This window comes from Rhinopithecus roxellana, chromosome 12, assembly GCF_007565055.1.
Source record: "Rhinopithecus roxellana isolate Shanxi Qingling chromosome 12, ASM756505v1, whole genome shotgun sequence".
NCBI classification, from domain to species: Eukaryota; Metazoa; Chordata; class Mammalia; order Primates; family Cercopithecidae; genus Rhinopithecus; species Rhinopithecus roxellana.
Genome location: NC_044560.1, coordinates 32,811,251 through 32,838,737, shown reverse-complemented (window position 1 = coordinate 32,838,737; position 27,487 = coordinate 32,811,251). Strand labels below are relative to the sequence as shown.

The following is a 27,487-nucleotide window of genomic DNA, read 5'->3' as shown; positions in this document are numbered from 1 at the left end:
AGCGACTATCAGTGCATATATATACGTACTCTGCTCCAGCACCTCCATTTCTAGAATTTCTTTTACAGCTGTATGCCTGGACTCAGGCGCAATCAGACTATAAATAAGACGGTTCATTGCATCAGGCAACAACCCTAATACCCATCAGTAGAGGACAGGAGATGACCCCACATCCATACAATGGAATATAGAGCATCAGAAAGAACAAAAAGCACTTCATGTACAGGTAGGAAAAGATCTCAGTTGTGTGTGGTGGCTCACACTTATAATCCCAGCACTTTGGGAGGCTGAGGCTGGAAGATCGCTTGAGGCCATGAGTTCAAGACCTGCCTGGGTAAAACAGAGAGACCCCATCTCTACTAATTTTTTTTTTTTAATTAGCTAGGCATGGGGGTGTGCACCTGTAGCTCCAGCTACTCAGGAGGCTGAGGCAGGAGGATCGTTTGAGCCCAGGGGGTCAAGGCTGCAGTGACCTATGATTGTACCACTGCATTCCAGCCTGGGCGACAGAGTGAGACCCTGTCTTTAAAAAAAAAAAAAAAAAAAACCCTAAACAACAAAAACCTCAATTCTACCTCCAAAGCAGGGCCCAGCTCCACAGGCAGGCCCTGCTTCCCCCCGACTTTCCTCTGGGACATCACTCATGCCTCTCGGTCCTTAAAGCCCGGTGCCCAGGCCTGGCTGGTGATTTTGGCTCTAGGACAGGCACACAACTCCAACTGGGCCAGTGAGCCCCAATTCTGGGGCTTCTGATGCAAATCCTGGGAAAGAAAAGCTCTCATTTTGGGGGATTTGCGGCTGGTAGGATGTTCACCTCAGAGCTGCTGGAAAGGTGACCCCCAGGAGAGGGGGACAGATCCAGCCAGGCCTAACCGTGCCATTTTTGAGAGCTTATATACACAACTGTCTTTTTGTCTTAAGCCACATTGAGGTGGGTCTTCTGTCACTCGAAACAAAAGATTACAAGCAAATACAAATCCCTGATGGTTTCCTTAGCAAAACTGGGGAGCCATGCCCCTTTCTGGCTGAAAACCACTCTCTGAGATGGTGTAGGGAGTGTGCGCTGAGCTCTCCTCCTGAAGCACAACATGTGAGGTGGTGGGGGGCCCTGTACTGGGACCCACTCGGGCCAACTGCCTGCCCCTCTCCATGCGCTGCTGGGAACCGGGTGTGGCGGGGCATACCTGTAGCAGACGTTATCAGTGCAGGGGTTGTGGACTCGGACAATGATGAAGACGTGCTGGAAGTGGGAGCGGATGTTCTTGGGGGTGAACGGTAGCGCGCCAGGCTCCTGGAAGATGATCGTCACGATGTCGTTCCCTATGTGCCTCTTCCGCAGCAGCTGGGAAAGGGCAACAGAGAGGGACAGGAACGTGTCACAGGTTGGCCTGAGGGGTCCTGCCTGGACCACTGCCACAGCTCCTTACCCACCCCCATTCCCGCTCCCTGCTCACACACAGCCCAAGGAACGAGCCTTCCTGTGGCTCCCTCTCATTCAGGACAAAGGACAAACATCTTGCCATGGCCCGGCAGGCCCCCGTCACCTCTGACATTCCCCATGGCCCCTGCTCACGCTGCTGCAGCCACACCCACCTCCTGCTGCTCCTCAACCACGCCAGAAACACTTCTTTGAGGCCTCTGCACCTCTGTCCCCTCTGCTAGGAACATTCTTCCCGAGTCCCCACATGGCTTCCTTCCTCACCTCCTCTGGTCTTGCAGAAACCTCCCGCCCAGGGAGGCCTTTGCTGACTACGTTATCCAACATCCACCCCACCACAGCACTCCCTGATCTTTGCTTTCCTGTCCCCATTACTTAACACTTATTGACACTCAGCACAGACGGTTTTCCCCCCTTCCTTTCGTTTCCTGTCTCTTCCCACTGAAGTGGCAGCTCCATGAGAACAGGGATTTTATTCAATGCCCACCGCTGTACCCTCAGTACCCAGCACAGTGCCTGGCATACAGGAGTCGCTCAATAAATATGATCCAGAGAGCACAGGCTGGTGCCCTTCAACTTGCTCAAAGCCACACTCAGGGACAATGGCAGAGTCAGATCTCAGGTCACTGGCAGAGCCAGTTACAGGCGCCACCCCTTCCCTGGACCCTGACTGAGGTCAAGACGGCTGTGGCTTCCGAGTGCCCTATGGGACCCTCACCCTCTGATACAATTTGGCAGTGTCCCCACCCTACAGTTAATCTTGAATTGTAGCTCCCATAATTCCCATGTGTTGTGGGAGGGACCCGGTGGGAGGTAACTGAATCATGGGGGTGGGTCTTTTCTGTGCTGTTCTCGTGGTAGTAAACAAGTTTCACGAGATCTGATGGTTTTATAAAAGGGTAGTAGTTCTGCTGCACAAGCTCTCTTGCCTGCCACCATGGAAGACATGATTTTGGTCCTTCTTTGCCTTCTGCCATGACTGTGAGGACTCCCCAGCCATGTGGAGCTGTGAGTCCATTAAACCTCTTTTTCTTTATAAACTACCCAGTTTTGGGTAAATCTTCATTAGTATAGTGAAAACGGACTAATACACTTTCTCTCCCCTGCTGGTCAGTCTCCGAGGAAGACTCTGTTATCTTCACAAGTGACGCCGTATTCACGGTGTTTGGCTTATTTGCTGATATTATATTGTTCTTTTTCCTTTTTTTTTTTTTTTTTTTTGAGACGGAGTTTCGCTCTTGTTGCCCAGGCTGGAGTGCAGTTGTGCTATCTCGCCTCACTGCAACCTCCGCCTCCCGGGTTCAAGTGATTCTCCTGCCTCAGCCTCCTGAGTAGCTGGGATTACAGGCATGTGCCACCATGCCCAGTTAATTTTGTATTTTTAGTAGAGACAGGGTTTCTCCATGTTGGTTAGGATGGTCTCGAACTCCTGACCTCAGGTGATCCCCCTGCCTCGGCCTCCCAAAGTGCTGGGATTACAGGTGTGAGTCACCGTGCCCAGCCTATTATACTGTTCTTATTTACATAGTTCTAGTATTCACATAACTGTTAAGGAATCTGCCAATGCAGGAGATCCATGGACGGGAGTCCCATGGAGCTCTAAGTGACGTGGCTCACATCATGAACTCCAGACACGCTTTGTAGCTCAACCCCTACTGTTGAATGGTTAGTTCTTTATGTGTGTTTTAAGTGGCATTAAATCAAGTTGCTCAAGTAGCTACTGACTATGGCTGGTCCTGTCCTAAACACTGTACAGCCGTCTCTTCAATTTATCATCTCAATGAATCTCTTAACAACCCCCGAGACGCGTTAACTCACTTTGCCCGTTATATAGATGAGAAAACTTAGGCTCAGAGAGGTTAAGTAATTTTCCCTAAGTCATGTAGTGATGGAGGGAAAGAGCCTGGATTCTAACCCATTTCTTAACTCTATGACTCAAGCTTTTCTCCAGCACGCCTCCCACTAACTCAGGAACAGGTATTGCTCCCTGCGGCCCCGTGTGTCGGGCCCTGTCACGCTCCAGTTGCCGCAGGAGTGTATGGACCTTTCTCAATGACCCTGAGACAGGGGCACTACCATTCTAACCAGTTTACACCGGAGGGACTCAAGGCCCAGAGAGGTAAAATCACTTACTTGAGATCACACAGCTAGGAAGTAGCAAAGAAAGAACTCAAATTCAGGTCTAATTCTGAGATAATAGCCTTTTTTTTTTTTTTGAGACAGAGTCTTGCTCTGTTGCCAGGCTGGAGTGCAGTGGCACGATCTCAGCTCACTGTAACCACTGCCTCCTGGGTTCAAGCAATTCTTGTGCCTCAGCTGGGACTATAGGCACACGCCACCACATCCAGCTAATTTTTGTATTTTTAGTAAAGATGGGGTTTCACCATATTGGCCAGGCTGGTTTCAAACTCCTGACCTCAGGTGATCTGCCTGCCTGCCTCGGCCTCCCAAAGTGCTGGGATCACAGGCATGAGCCACCAAGCCTGGCCTAAGACCAAAGCTGTTAATAGCATGTTTTTAGATGAACCTTAGGAAATCAATATTTGACTATTTTTGGCCTACAATGTCACTTGTGCCAAATGGGAAAACATGTACACTTACTTCCTAAACTGTCAATACTCTGGGGCTTCCGTTCATTAGGAACTGGAAGAATTGCTCCGTGGGCCCAGCCTGCAAGCTGGGTCCAGGAGAGGAGCGGGGTCACAGCTGCAGCCTCTTGGCAATGGGTGTTTGGTGGTGCTGCCCACCCAGTATCCCTGCCTCCTCCTGGCAGCCACACCCACCTAGTTTGGGAAAGCACCTCCCCAACCTCTGTCCATGTTTCAAGTTGAGCTGGCACCACTCACCCTTTCTGGGGTGGGCATGAGCCTCGGGCTTGGCCAGTCTGCCCCTTCCACCCCCACCCCAGGCCCTGAGACTGGCATGCGAATGGTCCAATGAGACAGTTCTGAAACACTTCCGGGACAACTGGAAAGAATAGCACTCCTTCTGCTAGGGTGGCTAAGCTGGTGGGATGTGTCTGGGGCTGCTAGGAGGTGTCTCTGCCCTGCACCTGTGAATAAAGCTGCTGCAAAGAAAAGCAGAGGTGAGAAATGGGGAGGATTCCTAATATTGTTGGAGTCCCTGGATCCAACCAGACCTGAGGCCAGCCCTCTCCAGAATCTTAAGAGTTATATAACCAAGTAAATCTCTTTCTAGTTAAGCCAGTTTGGTGTGAATTTCTGTTACCTGCAGTCAAAATAATGTTGACTGATTCACTCTTCTTAAGACCAGTGATGACTCAAGAGGCCCTGGAGGGGAGTCGGGGTAGCTGGGGCCAAGGAGGCTGCCCAAAGAGCAGCAGGAAAGACCGGGGCCAAAGTGACATCTCGAACCACACCTGGCCTGGTCTCTAACCCCCAGGGAAAATGACTATGGTAAAGATGGCCTCCAAGGCCAAGGGCCTCCATATGATCCACAGGACGGTACTGGGAGGGCCAATGCTGGTGGGTGGGCAGTCAACATCCAGCAGCCGTGCCTCTGCTGAAAATCACTGACCTGCTGCCTGTTGTTGGGGGTGTAAGGGAGCAGGGTAGAGACATGGAACATGATCTCGTAGTCCTGGTACGTCGTGTAGAGGGAGTGGGTTCCCGTGGAGTCGGCTGAAACAGAAACGCCAGTTAGGACCATGTTTCCAAAACCTCTGAGTTTTTGCCATATCCCACGTACCATCTGTGCTGGTTTTTAACTTGGTGCTTTCACTTCAATCCACTCTTAAAAATCAAATACATTGGCCAGTTGCGGTGGCTCATGCCTGAAATCTCAGCACTTTGGGAGGCTGAGGAGGGTGGATCATCTGAGGTCAGGAGTTTGAGACCAGCCTGGCCAACATGGTGAAACCCTGTCTCTACTAAAAATACAAAAATTAGCCAGGTGTGGTGTTGGGCACCTGTAGTCCCAGCTACTCGGGAGGCTGAAGCAGAAGAATCGCTTGAACCTGGGAGGCACAGCTTGCAGCAAGTCAAGATCGCGCCACTGCACTCTAGCCTGGGCGACAGGGTGACTGTGTCTCAAAAAAAAAAAAAAAAAAAGTAAATACATTTAGATAAAAAGGAAACCCCATTGCTACGCGCCCACCAGACTGGTAAAAATTAAAAAGTCTGACAGCACCAAGGGTTGGTGAGGATGTGGAGCAAACGGAACCCTTGAGGTGGCTGGTTAGGTGTGTAACGTGGTCCGAGCACTTCGGAAAACTTTTCAGCAGTCTCTCTTAAGCCTGAAGATGGGCTTCATTGAAAACCTAGCACTTCCTCTCCTTGGACCACAGCCCAAAGAAATCATGCCCACGTGTCCTGGGATATGGGTGCAAGAAGCTTCACACGTCAGTCACAAGAATGGGTGAACACACTGGTCAATTTACACTGTGGAAAAATATACAGCCAGGAAAAGGAACAAGTCACGGCTGCGCTTGAGGGAATCCTCTGAATGTTGAGTGAAAGATGCTGACACAAGGCAGCACACACGGTGTGATCCCATTCATGTGACGTGCAAAAGCAGGTCAGAGTATACCGGTCAGGGACGCGTACGTAAGTAGCAAAACTATGAAGAAAAGCAAAGAAATGATTATCACTGAGAATCAGGATATGGGTTCTCTCTAATAGGAGGGAAGGTTATGACCAAGAAGAGGCAAACCTACTTATTGAGCCCATGTTTCAGAGGGGGAAACGGAGGCATGGAGAGGGAGTGCCTTCCCAAGGTCACGCTGCACTAAGTGGTAGAGTCTGGATCAGAACTCAGGCTGTTGGACTCCAGATGTTTTTTTTGTTGTTTGTTTGTTTTTGAGACAGAGTTTTGCTCTGTCACCCGGGCTGGAGAGCAACGGGGCAATGTGGGCTCACTGTAACCTCTGCCTCTTGGGTTCAAGCAATTCTCCTGCTTCAGCCTCCCGAGTAGCTGGGATTACAGGTGCCTGCCACCATGCCTGGATAATTTTGGTATTTTTAGTAGAGACGGGGTTTCACCACGTTGGCCAGGCTGGTTGAACCCCTGACCTCAGGTGATCCACCTGCCTCAGCCTCCCAAAGCGCTGGGATTACAGGCGTAAGCCACTGTGCCCAGTCTCCAGATCTGTTCTTAACAATATTCAATGCTGCCTCAGTGTCCAGCGGGGACACTGAGGCCACAGCTGCCAGTGCCAGAGCCAGGTTGGGAGCCAGGTAACCTCAAGGTGTCTGCTCAAGCCAGGACCATGCCTGCCTGTAATTTGGGGAGACTACTTCTAGGAGCACTATGCTTCCTGGGGTCCTCTATGAGAACCCACTTCCTGGCCAGGCGTGGTGGCTCACGCCTGTAATCCCAGCACCTTGGGAGGCTGAGGTGGGTGGATCACCTAAGGTCAGAAGTTCAAGACCAGCCTGGCCAACATGGGAAATCCCATCTCCACTAAAAATACAAAATTAGCTGGGTTTGGTGGCACGCGCCTGTAATCCCAGCTACTCAGGAGGCTAAGGTGGAAGAGTCGCTTGAAACCAGGAGGTGGAGGTTGCAGTGAGCCAAGATCGCTCCACTGCACTCCAGCCTGGGTGACAGAGCAAGACTCTGTCCCAAAAAAATGAAAAACAAAAAAACCAAACAAACAATACTAACACTCACACCTGCCAGCTTCCTCCATGCCAGGTGAGCCCAGTGAGGCCTGCTGCCTCCCCGCCCACCTAGGGGGACACCCACACTGGCAGAGCTCTGGGAAGCACCTGGCACAGAGGGAGGGCTCAGGATGTTTGGGGCAGCAGGAACCCTCAATGTGCAACCGTGCTTCCAAGGTAAGTGCAATTATTACCTTCACTCTACAGATGAGGAAACTGAGGTCAAGAGAGGCAAAGCCACCTGTCCAAGATCATGAAACTAGCAAATGGCATAATATCATGCTCGCTCCTCCTACAGCCTCCTTTAGCAGGGGAAGAGGGGAAGGTGATGATGGCCCCAGGCACTGGCCTAACATTTCACTTCTCTAAGATTTGTCTCCTGATCTGGGCTTCCGTTTTCTAGAAGAGCAAACCGAGTCTTGGTGAGGTGTGGGGCAGAGCAATTGACTGAGCCATCTCGGGGCCTTCTCACTCCCAGCCGATGAAAACTCACCCCCAAGGACAGTGGCAGTCCATTCCCCAGGGAGCTGTGACACCTACCCCCAAGGACAGTGGCAGTCCATTCCCCAGGGAGCTGTGACACCTGTGAACATCACCCATCCACCCACCTAACTACTGCTCATGAAACATTTCGATCCTATACATCATACACAAATATATTTTTTTCTTTCTTTTTTTTTTTTTTTTCTTTTTTTGAGATAAAGTTTTGCTCTTGTTGCCCAGGCTGGAGTACAGTGGTGTGATCTCAGCTCACTGCAACCTCTGCCTCCAAAGTTCAAGCGATTCTCCTGCCTCAGCTTCCCAAGTAGCTGGTTACAGATATGTGTCACCATACCCGGCTAATTTTTTGTATTTTTAGTAGTGATGGGGTTTCACCATGTTGGTCAGGCTGGTCTCGAACTCCTGACCTCAGGTGATCCATCCGCCTTAGCCTCCCAAAGTGCTGGGATTACAGGCGTGAGTCACCACGCCCGGCCCCCTATATCATATATATTGATGTACACATGCGCATGATATGCACAGAGACTGCTGCAACAAATACATCCCATGTGCCACCACCTTAAGAAACAGACCACCACCCACACTCTAATGTACAGACACACCCGCCTCTCCCCAGACAGCCAACCACTATCCTACATATTGTCTCCAGCGTTCCCTTGTTTTTTTTTTTTTTTTTTTCCCCTATGATTGATTGATTGACTGATTGAGATGGAGTCTTGCTCGTTCTGTCACCTAGGCTGGAGTACAGCGGTGCGGTCTTGGCTCACTGGGTTCAAGAGATTCTGCCTCCCGGGTTCAAGAGATTCTCCTGCCTCAGCCTCCCAAGTAGCTGGGATTACAGGTGTGAACCACCATGCCCAGCTAGTTTTTTTGTATTTTTAGTAGAGATGGGGTTTCACCGTGTTGGTCAGGCTGGTCTTGAACTCCTGACCTCAGGTAATCTGCCTGCCTTGGCCTCTGAAAGTGCTGGGATTACAGGTGTGAACCACTGCATTTGGCCTATTTATTTGTTTATTTATTTACTTATTGAGAGAGAGTATTGCTCTGTCGCCCAGGCTGGAGTGCAGTGGCATGATCTCAGCTCACTGAAACCTCCGCCTCCTGGGTTCAAGCCATTCTCCTGTCTCAGCCTCCCCAGTAGCTGGGATTACAGGTATGCACTACCATGCCCAGCTAATTTTTGTATTTTTAGTAGAGATGGGGCTCCACCATGTTGGCCAGGCTGGTCTCGAACTCTTGACCTCGTGATCCACCCACCTCGGCCTCTCAAAGTGCTGGGATGATAGCTGTGAGCCACTGTGCCCGGCCTAATTATTTATTTTTTTGAGATAGTGTTGCTCTGTCACCCAGGCTAGAGTGCAGTGGCGCAATCTCAGCTCACTGCAACCTCCACCTTCTGGGTTCAAGTAATTCTCCTGCCTCAGCCTCCTGAACAGCTGGGACTACAGGCACACGCCATCATACCACCATACCCGGCTAATTTTTGTGTTTTTTAGTAGAGACAGGGTTTCACTATATTGGCCAGGCTGGTCTCGAGCTCCTGACCTCATGATCTGCCTGCCTCAGCCTCCCAAAGTGTTGGGATTATAGGCGTGAGCCACCGCGTCCAGCCTATTTATTTTTGAGACGGGGTCTTGCTCTGTTGCCCAGGGTGGAGTGTAGTGGCATGATTTCAGCTCACTGCAGTCTCAAACTCCCAGGTTCAAGCAATCCTCCTGCCTCAGCCTCCCAAAGCTGGTGGCATGAGTCACCACGCTTGACTCTGTTTTTCTTTAGAGTTCTACTATATAAGGGCATATCCCCAAACAATATATGGCTGGTGGATTTTTTTTTTTTTTTTTTTTTTCCAGAGACAGGGTCTTGCTTTATTGCCCAGGCTGGTCTTGAATACCTGGCCTCAAGCAATCATCCTGCCTTGGCCTCCAAAAGTGTTGGGATTACAGGTGTGAGTCATCCTGCTGAGCTTGCTGGGTTTTGCCAGTTTTTTATTTGCTAGTTTGGGCTCATATGTGTAGTTCCAGCACTTTGGGAGGCCAATAATCCCTGGAGGCCTTGTGTTTGAGATCAGTCGGGGTAACATAGTGAGACCTTGTCTCCATAAAAAAGAATAATTGGCCAGCACAGTGGCTCACACCTGTAATCGCAGCACTTTGGGAGGTTGAGGCAGGCAGATCACAAGATCAGCAGTTCGAGACCAGCCTGGCCAATATAGTGAAACCCCATCTCTACTAAAAATACAAAAACTAGCTGGGCATGGTGGCACACACCTGTAGTGAATACAGGCTGAGGCAGAATAATCCCTTGAACCCAGGAGGCGGAGGTTGCAGTGAGCTGAGATTGTGCCACTGCACTCCAGCCTGGGCAATAGAGGGAGACTCTGTCTCCAAAAAAAAAAAAAAATATATTGTTATGTGAAAGGCATCATTCAGGTCCCACTCTTCTGAGGTTTGCTGTCTTTGCACAGCACGAAGCATGCAGCTCTCTTCCATGCTGATGCCCTTGGTGCCAGTTCATCTCTGCTGGGTGAACATACCACAACTCTGCCAGTGTGCATTGGGTGCACCAGGTGCCGGTGGTTAGGGATATTCAGTCCTCTCCTGCCGTGCACGTGTGCATTAGACAGAGTGCATACCTAGGAGTGCAGGAGCTGAGTCACAGAGCAGGGTCTCTTCAAACTGGACTTGAATGTGCTGTACCATTTTCCAAAGTGGCTGCACATGGCCAGGCACGGAGGCTCACGCCTATAATCCCAACACTTTGGGAGGCTGAGGTGGGTGGACCACTTGAGGTCAGGAGTTCAAGACCAGTCTGGCCAATATGGTGAAACCCCGTTTCTACTAAAAATACAAAAATTAGCCAAGTGTGGTGGTGCACACCTGTAGTCACAGCTACTCTGGAGGCTGAGGCAGGAGAATATTGTTTGAACCTGGGAGGTGGAGGTTGCAGTGAGATGAGAAAACGCCTCTGCACTCCAGCCTGCGCCACAGAGTGAGATTCTGTCTCAAAAACAACAACAACAGCAACAAAAAAAAAGGAAAAAAGAAAAAAGAAAATGGCTGCACTTATTTGTGTTCCTACAAGTCTGAGAGCTCCACAGCTCCACTGCTCCATGTCCCCACCCTGGCATCCCCAGACCTTTTAAGCTTTGCCCGTTGAGTGGGCGTGCAGTGGTGGCTCACTGTGATCTAACTGGCCCCCCACTTACTCTTGACGTCCAGCTGGGCAGCGTACTTGGTGAAGCCCTTCAGGCAGACCTTCTCGCCGATGAGGGAGAGGAACTCCTCGAAGGCAGGGCCAGCCTCCTCATTGTTGTACATCTCCTCCTCAGAGCTCTGGCCGGCCTTGCAATAGAGGATGCCCACCTTGTGCTTCCGGCAGAGCTGCAGAGGCAAGAGTGGCTTTGTGGAGGCAGGCCAGGCAGAGATGGCAGAGGGAAAGGAGCAAGGGGTATGTCTGAGGCCTTCAGCCCTGGGAGCTGCTGGGACTGGTCGAGAACCCAGAGCCATAGCCAGACAGGGAGGAAAACAGTGTTGGGGCATGGCGGCATGTCCCAGTTGACCCTCTCCCTCCCTCCCCCACCACAGAAGCACAGCGAGGTGTCCAGGCTGCCTCTTCTCGCTATGGCGGGTGGAGGATGGCTGGTGATGCCACGCTTGCATGAAAGAGACTGTTGCCTTGGCCGGCTTCCCACAGTAGGTGGAATGCTTCCCACAGTAGGTGGACTGGGATGGGCTGAGATTCTGCAAAAGCAAAATCTGGAGGGCTCAAGGAGTACAGTCAATAGCTTTTTTAGGGAGTGGGCTCCCAACAACCATGTTTGCTTTAGGTATCACTGGTGAGTGGGCCACGGACAGCCACCTGACCTACGCATAGCCCAATTGATGGCTCTCCTGTGACCAGGGTCAGCTTGCTGGGGTCCGCCTGTGGCTGTAATTCTAACAGACTGGGAGCTGTGGGAGAGGCGAGAGAAGCAGAGGGAGCCAGAGTGTGGCGCGGGGAGGAAAGACACGCTAACCCCCACCACAGACACATACACGCATGCACACATGGGGACCAGCAGCTCTCTCACCCCCAGACGATCTCCCTCCTTTAGGAGACCCAGTTACACTCCTGCTCTTGGCACCACTAGAATTTGATTCAAATCCCTCCTTTTGCTGAAACCAGCTTAAGTAGGTTTCTGTTACTTGCAAAGAAAAAAGAATGTGACCAAGATATAAAAAGGTACCAGGAATGGGGTTGCAAGCTACTGCCCCTGCAGCGCCCTGACTTCCAGCCCCTGACTCACCCCTTGCTCATCGAGCTTCAGCAGTTGCTCTGTCACCTTGGGGGTGTTGAGGGCCAGCCGCAGGCAGTGGATGTTGAGCTCAGGGATGACGTACTCCAGGGCATCCTTCAAGGGCAAGCCCCGCCCGGTTCCATGCTTGGTGGCTGTGGGCGTGGCATCTTCCAGGATGGAGCCCCGCAGGGTGATGAGCTACTCAAGGGAAAGAAGGGAAGGTTAGGGGGCTCTTGGGACCTAGAAGGGGATGACAGCATATGAGAGACATCTTGTTTTGAAAGAGACATGTGTGATGATTGGAAGTTTGTGATATAAGGTCAGAAAGCCCTAGGTCTGAGCCAGAACTTGAACCTGTTGCCACCTGGCTGTGTGGTCTTGACCAAGTGACTTCGTATCTCTGAGCCTCAGCTTGCTCTTTTGTGAAATGGGTACAGGATGGTATCGTAACCTTGAAGGGGTGTTGGGAGGATTAAATGAGACAATAATGTAAACTAACTTCATCTGTTCAACATATATTGGCTGAGTGCCTCCTCTGAGGCACTGAGTCCTATTCTAGGTGCAATGAACAAAGACCCTTGTCCTTGTGGAGCTGACACTGGAATAGGAGAGAAGAATTATGTAAGGTAGTAGGGAGTATAATGAAGAAAACAGGTCCTACCAGGAGGAGGTGGGCTCTTGTCCTTATTACAGTAACACTGTATTATGTACACATTCCTGTAAATGCTCATGTAAAACACCTGCCTGCCTTGAATACTGGCACCATCTTGGACCTTGAACTGTGGCACTGGTTTCCAACCAGCTTCATTAAATTAAAAAAAAAAAAAAAAAAAAAAAAAAAAAAAAAAAAAAAAAAAAAAAACGCTGGGTGCAGTGGCTCACACCTGTAATCCCAGGACTTTGGGAGGCCGAGGCGGGCAGATCACGAGGTCAGGAGATCAAGACCATCCTGGCTAACATGGTGAAACCCCGTCTCTACTAAAAATATAAAAAATTAGCCAGGCATGGTGGCCAGTGCCTGTAGTCCCAGCTACTCGGAAGGTTGAGGCAGGAGAATGGCATGAACCTGGGAGGCAGAGGTTGCAGTGAGCCGAGATCACACCACTGCACTCCAGCCCGGGCGACAGAGCAAGACTCCGTCTCAAAAAAAAAGAAAAGAAAAAAAAAAAAATGGGTCAGGTGCAGTGGCTCACAACTGTAATCCCAGCACTTTGGGAGGCCAAGGTGGGCGGATCACTTGAGTTCAGGAGTTTGAGACCACCGTGGCCAACATGGTGAAACCCCATCTTTACTAAAAATATAAAAATTAGCCAGGCATGGGGGCACGTGCCTGTAATCCCAGCTACTTGGGAGGCTGAGGCAGGAGAATCACTTGAACCCGGCAGGCGGAGGTTGCAGGGAGCCAAGATTGCACCACTGCACTCCAGTCTGGGTGACAGAGCAAGACGCAGTCTCAAAAAATAAATAAAGAAATAAATAAAAAAGGAAGAAAAACACCACTAGTGATTCTAATTTGGATGGTCTGGGATGGGGCCAGACATGCATGTTTGTATACATGGCATATTTTTAATCCATCTCAGGTGCTTCTGATGGGCAGTCAGGGATGAAAACCTTTAGTCAAAGCCAGTCACAGCCATCTCATTCCCATTCCCCAGATGTTGCTTTCCTAGGTTTTCCTATAGACAACCATGTGACCAATTCCAGGCAATAAGATGTGAGGGGAACTGTGCTTGGTGAGGACTTCTGGCGCAGATTTCTCTCTAATAAAAGGAAAGCCCCCTTTGGGAGGCCAAGGCGGGCGGATCACCTGAGGTCAGGAGTTTGAGACCAGCCTGACCAATGGGGTGTAACCCCGTCTCTACTAAATATACAAAAATTAGCCGGGTGTGGTGGCGCATGCCTGTAATCCCATCTACTTGGGAGGCTGAGGCAGGAGAACCGCTTGAACCCAGGAGGTGGAGATTGCAGTGAGCCGAGATCATGCCATTGCACTCCAGCCTGGCAACAACAGCCAAACTCTATCTCAAAAAAAAAAAAAAAAAAGATGTGAGGCCAAATAAATTATCACAAAGTGAATACCTGGGTAATCACTATCCAAATCACGAAATGCATTTCCAGCACCCACAGCCCTTTTGTACCCTCTTCTTTTTCCCCAAAAGTAACTATATCCTGATTTTCAACACCATTTATCATTTATTTCTGTCTACTTTTGAACTTCATGCAGTTTGTATTTTTTTATTCTTTTGTTCTTTTGAAGACAGGGTCTCACTCTGTTGCCCAGGCTGGAATGGAGTGGCACAATCACGGTTCACTGCAGCTTCGACCTCCTGGGCGCAAGAGATCCCCCTGCCTCAGCTTCCTGAGTAGCGGGGACTATAGGCATGTGCCACCATGCCTGGATAATTCTGTATATCTTTTGTAGAGACAGAGTCCCACTATGCTGCCCAAGCTGGTCTGCAACTCCTAGGCTCAAGTGATCCTCCCGCCTTGGCCTCCCGGAGTGCCGGGATTACAGGTGTGAGCTACTGCGCCCAGCCAGGCAGTTTGTATTCTTTTGTTATCTGGCTTCTTTCTCTGAATCCTACATAGGTGAGATGCAGCCATGCTGTTGCGAGAGGTTGATGTTTTACTTTGATAGGTTTAGTCCTTTTCACATTGATAAGCACCAGAACTACTTCCAGTATTTGCCAACTGTGAACAGTGCTGTTAGGAACCCTCACAGAAGCACCTCAGTGCACATGAACACGTTTTCTTTTGGTTTTATACCTAGGACAGAAATTGCTAAACCACCAGGCATGCTAATCTTCAATTTTACCGAACTGCCAAATAATTTTCCAAATGGTTGTACCAATTTACACCCCACCAGCCCTGTCTGAGCCCCTGCTGCTCCACATCCTCACTAACACCAGCTCGCGCCTGTAGCCACAGCATGCTTCTGGCCACCAGGTCATGCCACGCACAGGACCAGCACCACACCAAGAATGCACAAACAAAAATCCCTCCCCAGGGCGCTTGTTACAAGCACCCAAAGTACACTTAGGGCTGTGGTCTAAAGACTAAGGAGGAGGCCAGGTCTGGTGGCTCACGCCTGTAATCCCAGCACTCTGGGAGGTTGAGGCGGGCGGATCACCTGAGGCCAGGAGTTCGAGACCAGCCTGGCCAACATGATGAAACCCCATCTCTACTAAAATAGAAAAATTAGCCAGGCATGATGGCTTGTGCCTGTAATCCCAGTTACTCGGGAGGCTGAGGCAGGGGAATCACTTGAACCCAGGATGCGGAGGTTGCAGTGAGTTGAGATTGTGCCACTGCACTCCAGCCTGGGCGACAGAGTGAGACTCCATCTTAACAACAACAAAATAACAAGACTAAGAAGGATAAGTATTAACTGCAAAAACATGCTTGCCTAAGTCGAAAAACACAAGAGGTGGGCAAAAAAACATGTCATGACTTCGCCTCTAAGCACACAGCCCACCACCCTCGCCAAATAGCACCTGGGGGAGAGGTATGTGTGAAAGGAATAGAATGATCCCACTTCTGGCCCCGGTAATTAATAAACAAACAAATCTCTCTCATCACAAGCAGGGTAGTGTCGAAACCGATCATGAAAAGCAATGGTGTCAGGGGCTTTGCCCTGTCAATCTGGGTGGCCCTGGGGTTGTGGGTTTCAGTTAAGGCACCAGCAGGATCAGTGTCTTTATATCCCATTGACACTGTCCCACAGTGCCCTCTGCTGGGAATGAGGGACAGTACGGACCAGAAATCATTCCTCTTCCCTGGAGACCGGTGGCTTACAGTCATATTTTGGCTCTGACCACCTCATCAGCGCGCACTACTTGAAAAACTCTTTCTGCACTGGGGACAGTAAGTGCGACACTGGCAGGTCATGAGTGGTCACCTCACTCTCTACCTGGTCACCCCCACCATCACCTCCCACCTGGACAGCAGCCTCCTCCAGGTCTCCCTGCCCCTGCCCTGTCCCCAGTCCATTCCTTCTACAGTTGCCCAAGTCAGATCACAGCCCTCCTCTGCTCAGAGCCTGAAAACATCTGGCATCAGCTGGTCAAGGGCAACAAATCAAGTGAGCTATGAAAGGCACACAGTGCCATGCAAGCAAGGAGGTTCCAGCTGGTACAGGTTATCCCCACTCACTCCTGACTCAGACGCGCTCCCCGCTTGACTCTGTGCTGGGCGGCAGGTGTACCCTTCAAGAACATTTCCTAGGAGGTTACTTAGGAGGTAGTCTGCCTGGGTTTGAATTCTAGCTCTAGCTCCTCCCTAGCTGTGTGATTCTGGGCAAGCCACTTAATTTCCCTATTTCCTCATTGACAAAATGGGGATAAAAATGCCTGCCTCAAGGCATTGAAAGGATTCAAAAAGATCTATGTATAATGCTTAGCGTTGTATCTTGGGCACAGAGTGAGAGCTCAATGTGTGTTAACCATTATTATCTGTAACGAGTGTTAAATGTTTATATACAAAGTCACATGCCTAGTTAATAGTTTTAAAATTTTTGTGTCTTTTTTATTTGTTTTTGGAGACGGAGTTTCGCTCTTGTTGCCCAGGCTGGAATGCAATGGTGTGATCTTGGCTCACTGCAACCTCTGCCTCCTGGGTTCAAGTGATTCTCCTGCCTCAGCCTCCCAGGTAGCTGGGATTACAGGTGTGTGCCACCACGCCCAGCTAATTTTCGTAGTTTTAGTAAAACCTCCCATCCCATGGTTTTGCCATGTTGACCAGGCTGGTCTCGAACTCCTGACCTCAGGTGATCCACCTGCGTAGGCCTCCCAAAGTGCTGAGATTACAGGCATGAGCTACCATGCCCGGCAATTAATTTATTTTTAATAGAGACAGGCTCTCACTATGTTGCCCAGGTTGGTCTCAAACTCCTGGGCTCAAGCAATCTTTCTCCCTCGGCTTCCCAAAGTGCTGGGATTACAGGTGTTAGCCACTGCACCTAGCCGAGTTTTAAATTTTTTAACCTTAAGCAGGAAGCTACACTTTTTTGCTTTTCCCCCTACTTAACAATATGCTTTGGAGATTGTTCATTTAAACACACACGTGGCCAGGTGCAGTGGCTCATGCCTGTAATCTTGGCATTTTGGGAGGTCAAAGGAGGAGGGTCACCTGAGCCCAGGAGTTGAAGACCAGCCTGGGCAACATAGTGAGATTCTGTCTCTAAAAATAAAACCAAATTATTAGCCAGGCATGGTGGTGCATGCCTGTGGTGTCAGCTGCTTGGGAGGCTGAGGCAGGAGGATCACTTGAGCCCAGGAATTTGAGGCTGCAGTGAGCTATGACTGCACCACTGCACTTCAGCCTGGCGGACAGAGACCCTGTCTCAAAAATAAATAAGCAAATACACACAGACACACACACAATCAGATGTACCTACTGAACAAACACTTGCTTTTTTCACTTAATGAAAGCTTTCCTTTTTCTACTTTGCATACTTATGTACTGTCTAAGTTCTTAACAATAAGCGTCTGGTACTTTTTAAATAAAAAAGAAAAATCAATAAAATAAAAATCCAAATCTCTAACCCTATCAGAACTAAAGCCTGTCAAAAACTCACGTGTGCTAGGCCAATGAGAACCACTGGGCCTGGACGGGACCACACAGTTCCTGGCTGGTTGCCATCCCCACTCCCTCCCCAGTGTCCTGGGTGAGACAGTGCCAGTGAAGGGGCTTGAGACAGGGCAGCCTGGCCTGGTGCTCGTCCTGTCCAGGCTCTCTGGGTTTTGGACGAGCGGTGCCAAAGCCCAGCTCCAAGTCTGTTCCTGCCTCGGTGGGGAGCCTGGCACTGACATATCCCATCTGCTGGGAGATGCGGGTCCACTCGAGACTGTCGCTTGGCGGCCAGGGGCGGCCATCTGGGGCAGGCCTGCTGGCTTGGAAGGCAGCCCAGACCTCTCGCTCTGGCCCCCATGCCCTGGTTTACAGGACCCCAAGGCATGTGTGTGTGGACATGAGAAGGACAGAACCCCATTGGTGAGCTCAACCCATGTTTCCCAGAATGGGCCTCTGACCTCCTGGGAAAGAACGTCGGCTGCAACAGTGGTGCTGCTCGTAATCATTTTCCATCAAGTGTCAGGCCCAGCACTGCCTGCTTAATATGTGCAACCTCACCGAGCCCACAACACAGTTCTCCAAGCCAAGAATTTCCAAGGGGGAAACTGAGGCTCCGAGAGGAAATGAGCCATGTGCCCAAGGTTCTAGAACTGCTGAGTGGCCAAACTAGGACTCATATGAGGTCTCCAACCCATGGAGCATGGCTCTGCCTCAGGACCTCTGCACTGGCTGTTCCCTCTGCCTGGAACGCTCTTCTTCCAATTGTCCACACGGCTCCCTCTCCCCTTCTCTAGGTTTACTAGAACGTTACCTTCCCAGTGAGGCCTCTCTTGACCTTCCTGTTAAAAATCTAAGCACCTGGCACACTCATCACTCCTCCTTGCTTCGTTCCCCACCTTGTCACTATAGGCAGCACCTACAGCGTAATTTGCTAAGGTGTTTGGCGTCTTGCTGTCTCCCCCTCAAAGACCCAATCCCACGAGTATCTTTGCTGCCTTGTTTGCTACAGTACCCTCCATGCCCAGCATAGAGCTGGGACGGGGGAGCACTGAGCAAACGTCTATGGAATGGATGGATCCCAGGCCTGTGGCTGTGAGACTCAAAGTGTCCCCGTGCTGTCGCCTGGGATGGACCAGAGTCCCCAATGGCTAGTTTTGTAGGTGCTGGGGGTAGGAAGTAGATGGGAGCAGGTATACACTGGGAATGGCATCAAGCCAGTTTCAAACTCAGTGCACAGGAAATCACAGCAAAAAAATTATATAACCCAGCATCCATGCACTAAAGTCTCACAACTCTCAGTATGTGTGGCATAGTCTGATATATATATATTTTTTAATTTTTATACTTTAAGTTCTAGGGTACATGTGCCAAAGTGCAGGTTTGCTACATAGGTATTACATGTACCATGTTGGTTTGCTGCACCCATTAACTCGTCATTTACATTAGGTATTTCTCCTAATGCTATAGTCTGGTATTTTTTATCTTTTAGAGACAAGGGTCTCACTGTGGTGCCTAGGCCGATCTTGAACTCTGGGTTTCAGGCAATCCTCCTGTCTTAGCCTCCCATCCCAAAATGCTGGGATTACAGGTGTGAGCCACTATGCCTGCCTATATATTGTATTTTCTTTCTTCTTTTTTTTTTTTTTTTTTTTTTGAGACAGAGTCTCACTGTGTCACCCAGCCTGGAGTGCAATGAAGTGATCTTGGCTCACTGTAACTTCCACCTCTCAGGTTCAAGCGATTCTCCTGCCTCCTGAGAAGCTGGGATTACAGGCACCTGCTACCACACCTAGCTAATTTTTTTTGTATTTTTAGTAGAGATGGGGTTTCGCCATTTTGGCCAGTCTGGTCTCAAACTCCTGACCTTGGGTGATCCACCCACCTCAGCCTCCCAAAGCGCTGGGATTACAGACGTAAGCCTCCATGCCCAGCCTATTATATTTTCATTACGAACAAAAACACAAATGCTAGCACTGAGTTGGCTGAGCTCCTAACTCATGAGTGGGTCCAATGTGCAGTCTAAGCTGACTTAGTCAAACCCCAGAGGCAGCCGAGTGCGGTGGCCAGAACACAGGCAGGCACCCTGCCCTGCCACTCCCTGGAGGGTACTTTGGGCAAGTCCCTTAACCTCTCTGTGCCTGTTCTGTCATCTATAAATGAGGACAAGAGTGTCTTCAACCTAGAATCGTGATGAGATTTAAGTGAGTTAATAGATATAAAAGGTATAGAATATTGCCTGACACACAGTATAAAGGAGATTTGCAGTAATAATAATCTTTGTAATAAATATTTTATATATATATATATCTTATCTTTTTATTTTATTTTTTTTTGAGACAGAGTCTCGCTCTGTTACCCAGGCTGGAGTGCAGCGGTGCGATCTCAGCTCACTGCAACCTTCACCTCCTGGGTTCAAGAGAATCTCATGCCTCAGCCTCCCGAGCAGCTGAGACTACAAGTGTGCGCTAACATACCCAGCTAATTTTTTGTGTTCTTAGTAGAGACAGGGTTTTACCATATTGGCCAGGCTGGTCTTGAACTCCAGGGCTCAAATGACCCACCTGCCTTGGCCTCCCAAAGTGCAGCGATTACAAGGTGTGAGCCACTGTACCCAGCCTATTTATATTTATAAGTATATGACTGTAGGCGTCATTTCACCCAGCAGTTGCCCGTATGTCCTAAAACAGTCGGATGCAGTGTGAGCTGTCACCTCTCATTCTGCTCTGGTGCTCATCTGGCCAGAAAGGTGGGTAGAGGGAGGAGGGGCTGGGAAGACAGAGGCTGGTGACCACCTGTGGTTTGGCACACATGGTTTTGTGGCTGCTTCTTCCTGGCTGCTGCAAAGCCTCCGTGCCATCCCATTCCCCCAACACAGTGGGAAGGTCTTGGTCAGGAGATGGGGCGAGGGCACTCCGAGCTGCATCTGCCAGCCTGGATGAGATCCAGTACTTGGCTGGCCCCACAAAAGTCCTTGGCAGCCTCAGCCTGCTAGGCTTCCACGTCCAGGCAAAGGCCAGGTCCAAGGGGCTGGGGCAATGCAGGCTGAGGGAGACCCATTTTGGAGGGCCTGCCTAGCTGGTGACTGCCCCTTTTCTGAAAGGTCTTCTTTATTTGGGTCTTCTGGACCTCTCTGTCATTTCTGCTTGCCTGGGTCCCCTCTTTTTGCTGAGGATCTGCCCTGCCTCCTCCTCCAGGGAGCTCTGGTGGATCACAGTGCCTGGCCCTGCCCCTGGACCCAGGGTGGTGGGTAACATATGCCAGACCTGGCCAGTTTCCTCTACCACCCCGACCACAGCGAATGACCCAGGGATTGGGCTTGTGATCTAAGCAGAGCCAGAGTTCTTCCCAGATAAATCTGTCTAAGCCTTTTTTTTTTTTTTTTTGAGATGGAGTTTTGTGTTTGTTGCCTAGGCTGGAGGCCAATCTCAGCTCACTGCAACCTCCGCCTCCTGGGTTCAAGCAATTCTCCTGCCTCAGTCTCCTGAGTAGCTGGGATGACAGGCGCCTGCCACCACGCCCAGCTAACTTTTGTATTTTTGGTAGAGACGGGGTTTCACCATGTTGGCCAGGCTGGTCTCAAACTCCTGACCTCAGGTGATCCGCCTGCCTTGGCCTCCCTAAGTGCTGGGATTACAGGCATGAACTACTGCGTCTGGCCAGTCTGAGCCTTTTGGATGAGAAGGCGTAAAGATGTAGATTTGAGCAGCCCATCTCCATTTTCCCATGACACGGTGAGAGCTTGTTAGTGGCAGAAGAAAATGACATTCACGATGCAAACAGCAAAGCCAAGCAGAGAGCTAAAGCAGCAGAGTTCTGGTGACTGCATTTGAGTCTCTAAGTCCAGCTATGCCTGAAGCTTGTCCTACCTCGAGATTTGCAGTTACATGAACCATGAATGCTATTTCTGACTTAAGAGAGTTAGAAACAGACTTCTGTCACTTACCATTTAGAGTCCTAATAGAGCATGGGTGCCCCAACAGGACTTCCCCACTAGCTACAGCTGACATTTAATCCAGGGGAAGGCCTCCAGCCAGGATCATGGGCTTCTCCACTCAGAATGGAAAGTGACACATCGGGAGTACCTTGAGCTGACTGGCCTAACAGCAGTGCCTGTGGTTGACAGTCCCCAATTCCTGTCCTGCCTGAGGCTTGTTGCCTTAATTCTTTCCATTATGTGGGACACCTCATGATCCTAAAATGATCCCTTACCTTCCCTTTTATTTCTTATGCTTATTAGAGCTAATCTCTCGTGAACAGGTTTTGTAATCTTGGGCTCTGAAGTCAGACACCCTGGACTGAAATCTTGGTCTGGCCCCTGACTCATTGATCCTATAGAAATCATTTATCTCTCTCTTTTTTTTTGAGACAGAGTCTCACTCTGTCGCCCAGGCTGGAGTACAGTGGCATAATTTCAGCTCAGAGCAGCCTCTGCCTCCCAGGTTCAAGCAATTCACCTGGCTCAGCCTCCCCAATAGCTGGGATTATAGGCGCGTGCCACCACGCCCGGCTAATTTGTATTTTTGGTAGAGATGGGTTTTTCGCCATGTTGGTCAGGCTGGTCTTGAACTCCTGACCTCAACTGAGCCATCCGCCTCACTTCCCAAAGTGCTGGGATTACAGGTGTGAGTCACTGTGCCAGCCAGAAGTCATTTAAATTCTGAGTCTTAGTTTCCTCCTCTACGAGATGGAGAGACTAACAGGATTGCTCTCCTGGGGTTGTTGGGAAGATTCCATGAGATGAAGCCGGGGAAGTGTTTGCTCCCAGAACCTAGCTCGAGATGTGAGTGGCTATGATTTCTTTAATAAGAACAAGAGTGATGGGACCTACCTCGCGGGTCCGGAAGATGATCCTGTACTGGTACTGAGGTCCATGCTCCTTGTGGTCTTCCAGCTTCTCCCGCTTAATGCTCACAGCCACTGGCCCCAGTTTCTCATCCACGCCGAAGTAATTGGCATGTTCTAAGAAGGAAGAGCAGGCGAGTTCAGGCTCAGCTGTCTGGGAAGGAGGGGCCCTGATGCCCAGCAGGCCTGCAGATAGGGTGATCAGGCAGGGTCCTATGCAATCTGTTGGACGCTGGTCACGCAAACCTCATGCCTTGGTCACAGACACCCCCAGTGGAGAAACTGTAAGAGGCAAAAGCCCACCTTACTGTACCACCTCTGCCAAGCCACAGAACTTTTCTGAGCCTCTGTGCTCTTGTCTGAGAAAACGGGGCCTTGATGCCACCCACAATTCAGAGAGCTGATGTGAAGGCAAAATGAAGCTACAGATAAGAAACGCTTACTATGGTGCATGGCATGCCATCAACCCAGCACCACTGTGATTTATCCCGTGCTTGCAAATTGTTCACTTGGTTTAACTGCTGATTAGCCCATGTGAAATTGTTATGTAAGATTGTAGTCTAGAGAGCCTCCTGACATCTGGGCTCTGCCCCTTAAGAGATGTCTGGCCCCAGCCAAGTTGCTAGACAGCATTTTCAGCCATAAAATAAAGTTAAAGGTGGACCCAGCCTTGAGCACCGTGCCATGCACATAGCACGCACATGATGAGTGTTGGCAATGACCAGCCCCAGTCATTGTTGGCGCCTGTCAGGGACCACGATAGGGGTCCCCAGGCATCGCCTTTATCTCACCATGTTTCTTTACCTAGGTAACTTCAACACTGCTCTTTTTTCCCTTAGGGTAACAGAGGCTTTAGCCAGACGTGGGGCACGCCTCCTGCTCCCTCCTCTACCCGACAGCTGCCTCCTCTTTTTTTCTAAAACATGCTGTTATCTTATAACCCTTCCAGGCAAACAGTTCTTCCCGATGTATAACCCAAGTATCTCATGCTTGTGTGGGTATCCACCAGCGGTCTGTCTTGACCCAAGTCCACGAAGTTAGCATCACCCACCACCGGAAATTGTACTGGTATGCTGAATGTTTAACTGATGGTTCTTGTTCTCATGAGATGCTCTTGGCAAATCAAAGGCTAATCTAAAGGCAAAATATTGTGTGTTAATTAACAGCCCCAGTCAGGATAGCATCTGCAGGGGGTGCAACAATCTCCAGCTGATCAGAGAATGGAATAAACATTGTACTCTACAGATCACAGATACCAGCTTATTCCTGAAGCAGCTACAGGGGTTGTTGCTTTTCCCATCAATGCATATCTAGCTCCTTGCAAATCCTAGCATATAGTAGACACTCAATAAACACTGACCACTGACTAATTTGTTTACTAGCTTTGACAAAGACTCTTTGCTTCGCCGAACTTTAGTCAGGCTTTGGAATCTTTCAACTAGGCCCATCTGTGCACCTCCTTGTAAAATCCAGTTTTAACAAAGAACCCTGCTAAGTCAGTTTAGCAAGAACCCTGCCCCCCAACCTTATCCTAATATCTGGACATCCTCAACATCTGATCAAGCTCTTCATCTTCCACCATCCAAAGGTGATGTCGGATCATCCTGGCGTGTCATCAGCAAGATTAGGTTGGTTCAGCCAGAATCTTCCTTACCTCTGACATTTCTTCTTAGTAATTTCCTCCATCCACTGACCCCCACCCTGACTCTTGGCTATAAATTCCCACTTGACCACGCTGTATTCAGAGCTAAGCCCAGTCTCTCTTCCCTACTGCCAGACCCCGCCGCAGTGGTCCCTACGCCTACTGTGATGGCTCTGAATAAATTTTTTTTTTTTTTTTTTTTTTGAGACGGAGTCTCGCTCTGCCGCCCAGGCTGGAGTGCAGTGGCCGGATCTCAGCTCACTGCAAGCTCCGCCTCCCGGGTTCACACCATTCTCCTGCCTCAGCCTCCCGAGTACCTGGGACTACAGGCGCCCGCCACCTCGCCCGGCTAGTTTTTGTATTTTTAGTAGAGACGGGGTTTCACCGTGTTAGCCAGGATGGTCTCGATCTCCTGACCTCGTGATCCGCCCGTCTCGGCCTCCCAAAGTGCTGGGATTACAGGCTTGAGCCACCGCGCCCGGCCGATATTTTTTTTTTGAACAGCTTTCAGTGCTACAAAGAAATTTTTAAAAAGAAAATGACTTTTTTTTTTAAAGTTGCATGATGAGTACTTCCTACCTGACTAACAAAGAACTAAGTATTTTAATGTATAATCTTACTTGATCTTTATTTGATCCACATTCCTTTCATGTAAGTATTTGTACGTGTAGATTGAAAAGAATGTGTTCTTTGTTGGTTAGGTACAAAGTTAATATATATACAGTGTAAAATCCAGTTTTCATTAGGTTATTCAAATCCTCTAAATGCTTATTTTTCAGTTACTAGATTCTGTCAATTTCAGAGAGATAATCTGTGCACCTCTCCCGCTATGGTTGTGAATTTTTCCACTTCTCCCCGTAGTGGTGTTGTTTGTTTGTTTGTTTTTTGTTTTGGTTGGGGGGACAGAGTCTCACTCTGTCGCCCAGGCTGGATTGCAGTGGTGCGATCTCGGCTCACTGCAACCTCTGCCTCCCAGCTTCAAGCGATTCTCCTGCCTCAGCCTCCCAAGTAGCTGGGATTACAGGCACCTGCCACCACGCCCAGCTAATTTTTGTATTTTTTAGTGGAGACAGGGTCTCACCATACTGGCCAAGCTGGTCTTGAACTCCTGACCTCACGTAATCTGCCCACCTCGGGCCTCCCAAAGTGTTGGGATTACAGGCATGAGCGAATGCGCTCAGCCAGCCTGATCCATTTTTAAAATCTACATACCCCTAAACCAAGTTGCCAGGTATACAAAGGTTCACAACTACCAGAATTTCTTGGTGAATTTTAAGAAACATGAAATGGCCTTCTCAGTTCCTCTAAAAAGTGCTTTCAACCTTTAAATCTATTTTATGTGATACTGATATTGCCTCATTGGCTTTTTCCTTGTAAGCAACTGTCTGGAACTTCTTTTTTTTTTTTTTTTTTGAGATGGAGTCTCGCTCTGTCACCCAGGCTGGAGTGCAGTGGCACAATCTCGGCTCACTACAAGCTCCGCCTCCTGGGTTCACGCCATTCTCCTGCCTCAGCCTCCCAAGTAGCTGGGACTACAGGCACCTGCCACCACGCCCGGCTAATTTTTTGTATTTTTAGTAGAGACGGGGTTTCACTGTGTTAGCCAGGATGGTCTCGATCTCCTGATCTCGTGATCCGCCTGCCTCGGCCTCCCAAAGTGCTGGGATTACAGGCGTGAGCCACCGTGTCTGGCTTGGAACTTCTTTTTGATCCCTTTCTTTTCAATCTCTGTGTCATTTTGTTTGTGCATATGATATTGATATAATCATCTTCATTTGTCATGCAGTCTGAAGGGTAAAACATATCACATGGATCAGCTATGGAACAGATACCCCAAACCGAGGGCTTTCTGACTCCAAGTTGGAACTCCAGAGACTCCAAGTTGGAGCTCCAGTGCCCCATGGGACAACTTGACTGCCATTTGTTATGTTTGACAACGACATTACTTTAAATATTTTTAAAAAACTAGTTGCTGTGAGCCAGGTGTGGTGGCTCACGCCTATAATCCCAACACTTTGGGAGATTGAGGCGGGTGGATCATCTGAGGTCAGGAGTTCGAGACCAGCCTGGCCAACATGAAGAAACCCTGTCTCTACTAAAACTACAAAAATTAGCTGGGCGTGGTGGCGAGCATCTGTAATCCCAGCTACTTGGGAGGCTGAGGCAGGAGAATAGCATGAACCTGGGAGGCAGAGGCTGCAGTGAGCTGAGACCGCGCCACTGCACTCCAGCCTGGGCAACAGAGCGAGACTCTGCCTCAAAATAAGGAAAGAAAAAGCAACAACAACAACAACAAATCCAGTTGCTGTGGAGTGCGAGCTGCTAGTTCTTCTTCTTTTTTTTTTTTTTTTAGAAAAACCCTCTATTCTTGGAAAAGAGAAACTTTGTCTAGCTAAAAACCTACATTTCCCAGCCTCCTTGCACACAGGTGTGGCCACTAAGTGGAAGTGGTTGGATGGGGCTTCTGAGAAAGCTCTTTAACCCATTTATGCTGGAGGCTGCAATTTTTTGAATTTTTCCAGGAGTAAAAATTCAGACCCTGGCAATGACCTTGAGCAGTAGGCTATAACTCCCACATGCTTAGTGTTCCAATAATGAAACACTAGGCATAACGGCATAAGGGGGTTGACTTGACAAGAGGTCTGCCTTTTTGTCCTTACCCTTTCCTCTTTTCTCTGCCTGGAAACACAGATGTAATGCCTGTAATTCCAGCAGCTATCTTGGTGCGGGGCGGCGGGGGATCATGCCATGCACTAAGGCTGATGTTCCACTGATGCTGAAGACTGACCAAACCAGCCCTGGGCTGCTGAACTCTGGATTTCTTCACAGGAGAGTCACTTCTATGTTGTTTAAGCCTGTTACTAGCAGTTACAAGCAATCCTGATTTTTTTTTTTTTTTTGAGACAGAGTCTCACTCTGTCACCCAGGCTGGAGTGCAGTGGCCGGATCTCAGCTCACTGCAAGCTCCGCCTCCCGGGTTTACGCCATTCTCCTGCCTCAGCCTCCTGAGTAGCTGGGACTACAGGCGCCGCCACCTCGCCTGGCTAGTTTTTTGTATTTTTAGTAGAGACATGGTTTCACCATGTTGGCCAAGCTGGTATTGAACTTCTGACCTCAAGTGTTCCGCCTGCCTCAGCCTCCCAAAGTGCTGGGATTACAGGCATGAGCCATCACACCCAGCTAATAATTCTGAACCGTTATAGCTGCCACCATTTAAAAATCAGTAAAGTCTGTATTAAAAAAAATCTGAGTTTTAGGAGAATCTTGAAAAACTGGAAAGGCTGGTAACACTAGATTTGTCTGCATGTCTTGCATGACAATAGTCAGCTGGCACTGGGCAGGAATGGCCTAGTCTTTGCCTAGCATGCCGTACTCTTGCAGTGTTCTGCTGTCTCCTGAAGCTGCCTGGGTTTATGGTCTCTGCAATACATTATGCTGTCTCCTGGGAATGCCTCACCAGCACTAATCATGTATGAAGCCCATCTCTCCCTGATGTTAACACCCTCCAAACATCAACAGCTTCGCCTTCAAAATGGATCCAGAGGCCGGGCGTGGTGGCTCACACCTGTAATCCCAGCACTTTGGGAGGGTGAGGC

At 49.5% G+C, this 27,487-nt stretch overlaps 1 protein-coding gene across 5 annotated transcripts in view; it reads right to left on the bottom strand.

Moving 5' to 3' along the window:
• SIPA1L3 (signal induced proliferation associated 1 like 3) overlaps window positions 1-27,487 on the bottom strand; it is a 310,996-nt gene that overhangs the window by 101,881 nt on the left and 181,628 nt on the right. For all 5 annotated transcript variants that reach the window (XM_010385697.2, XM_030942700.1, XM_010385698.2 and 2 more), the window contains 5 exons: window positions 22,236-22,366; window positions 11,846-12,034; window positions 10,766-10,940; window positions 4,976-5,079; window positions 1,185-1,342 (listed from right to left, as the gene is read on the bottom strand). In XM_010385697.2, coding sequence (XP_010383999.2) covers window positions 1,185-1,342; window positions 4,976-5,079; window positions 10,766-10,940; window positions 11,846-12,034; window positions 22,236-22,366 — 757 coding nt within the window. The remainder of the gene's footprint in view (window positions 1-1,184; window positions 1,343-4,975; window positions 5,080-10,765; window positions 10,941-11,845; window positions 12,035-22,235; window positions 22,367-27,487) is intronic.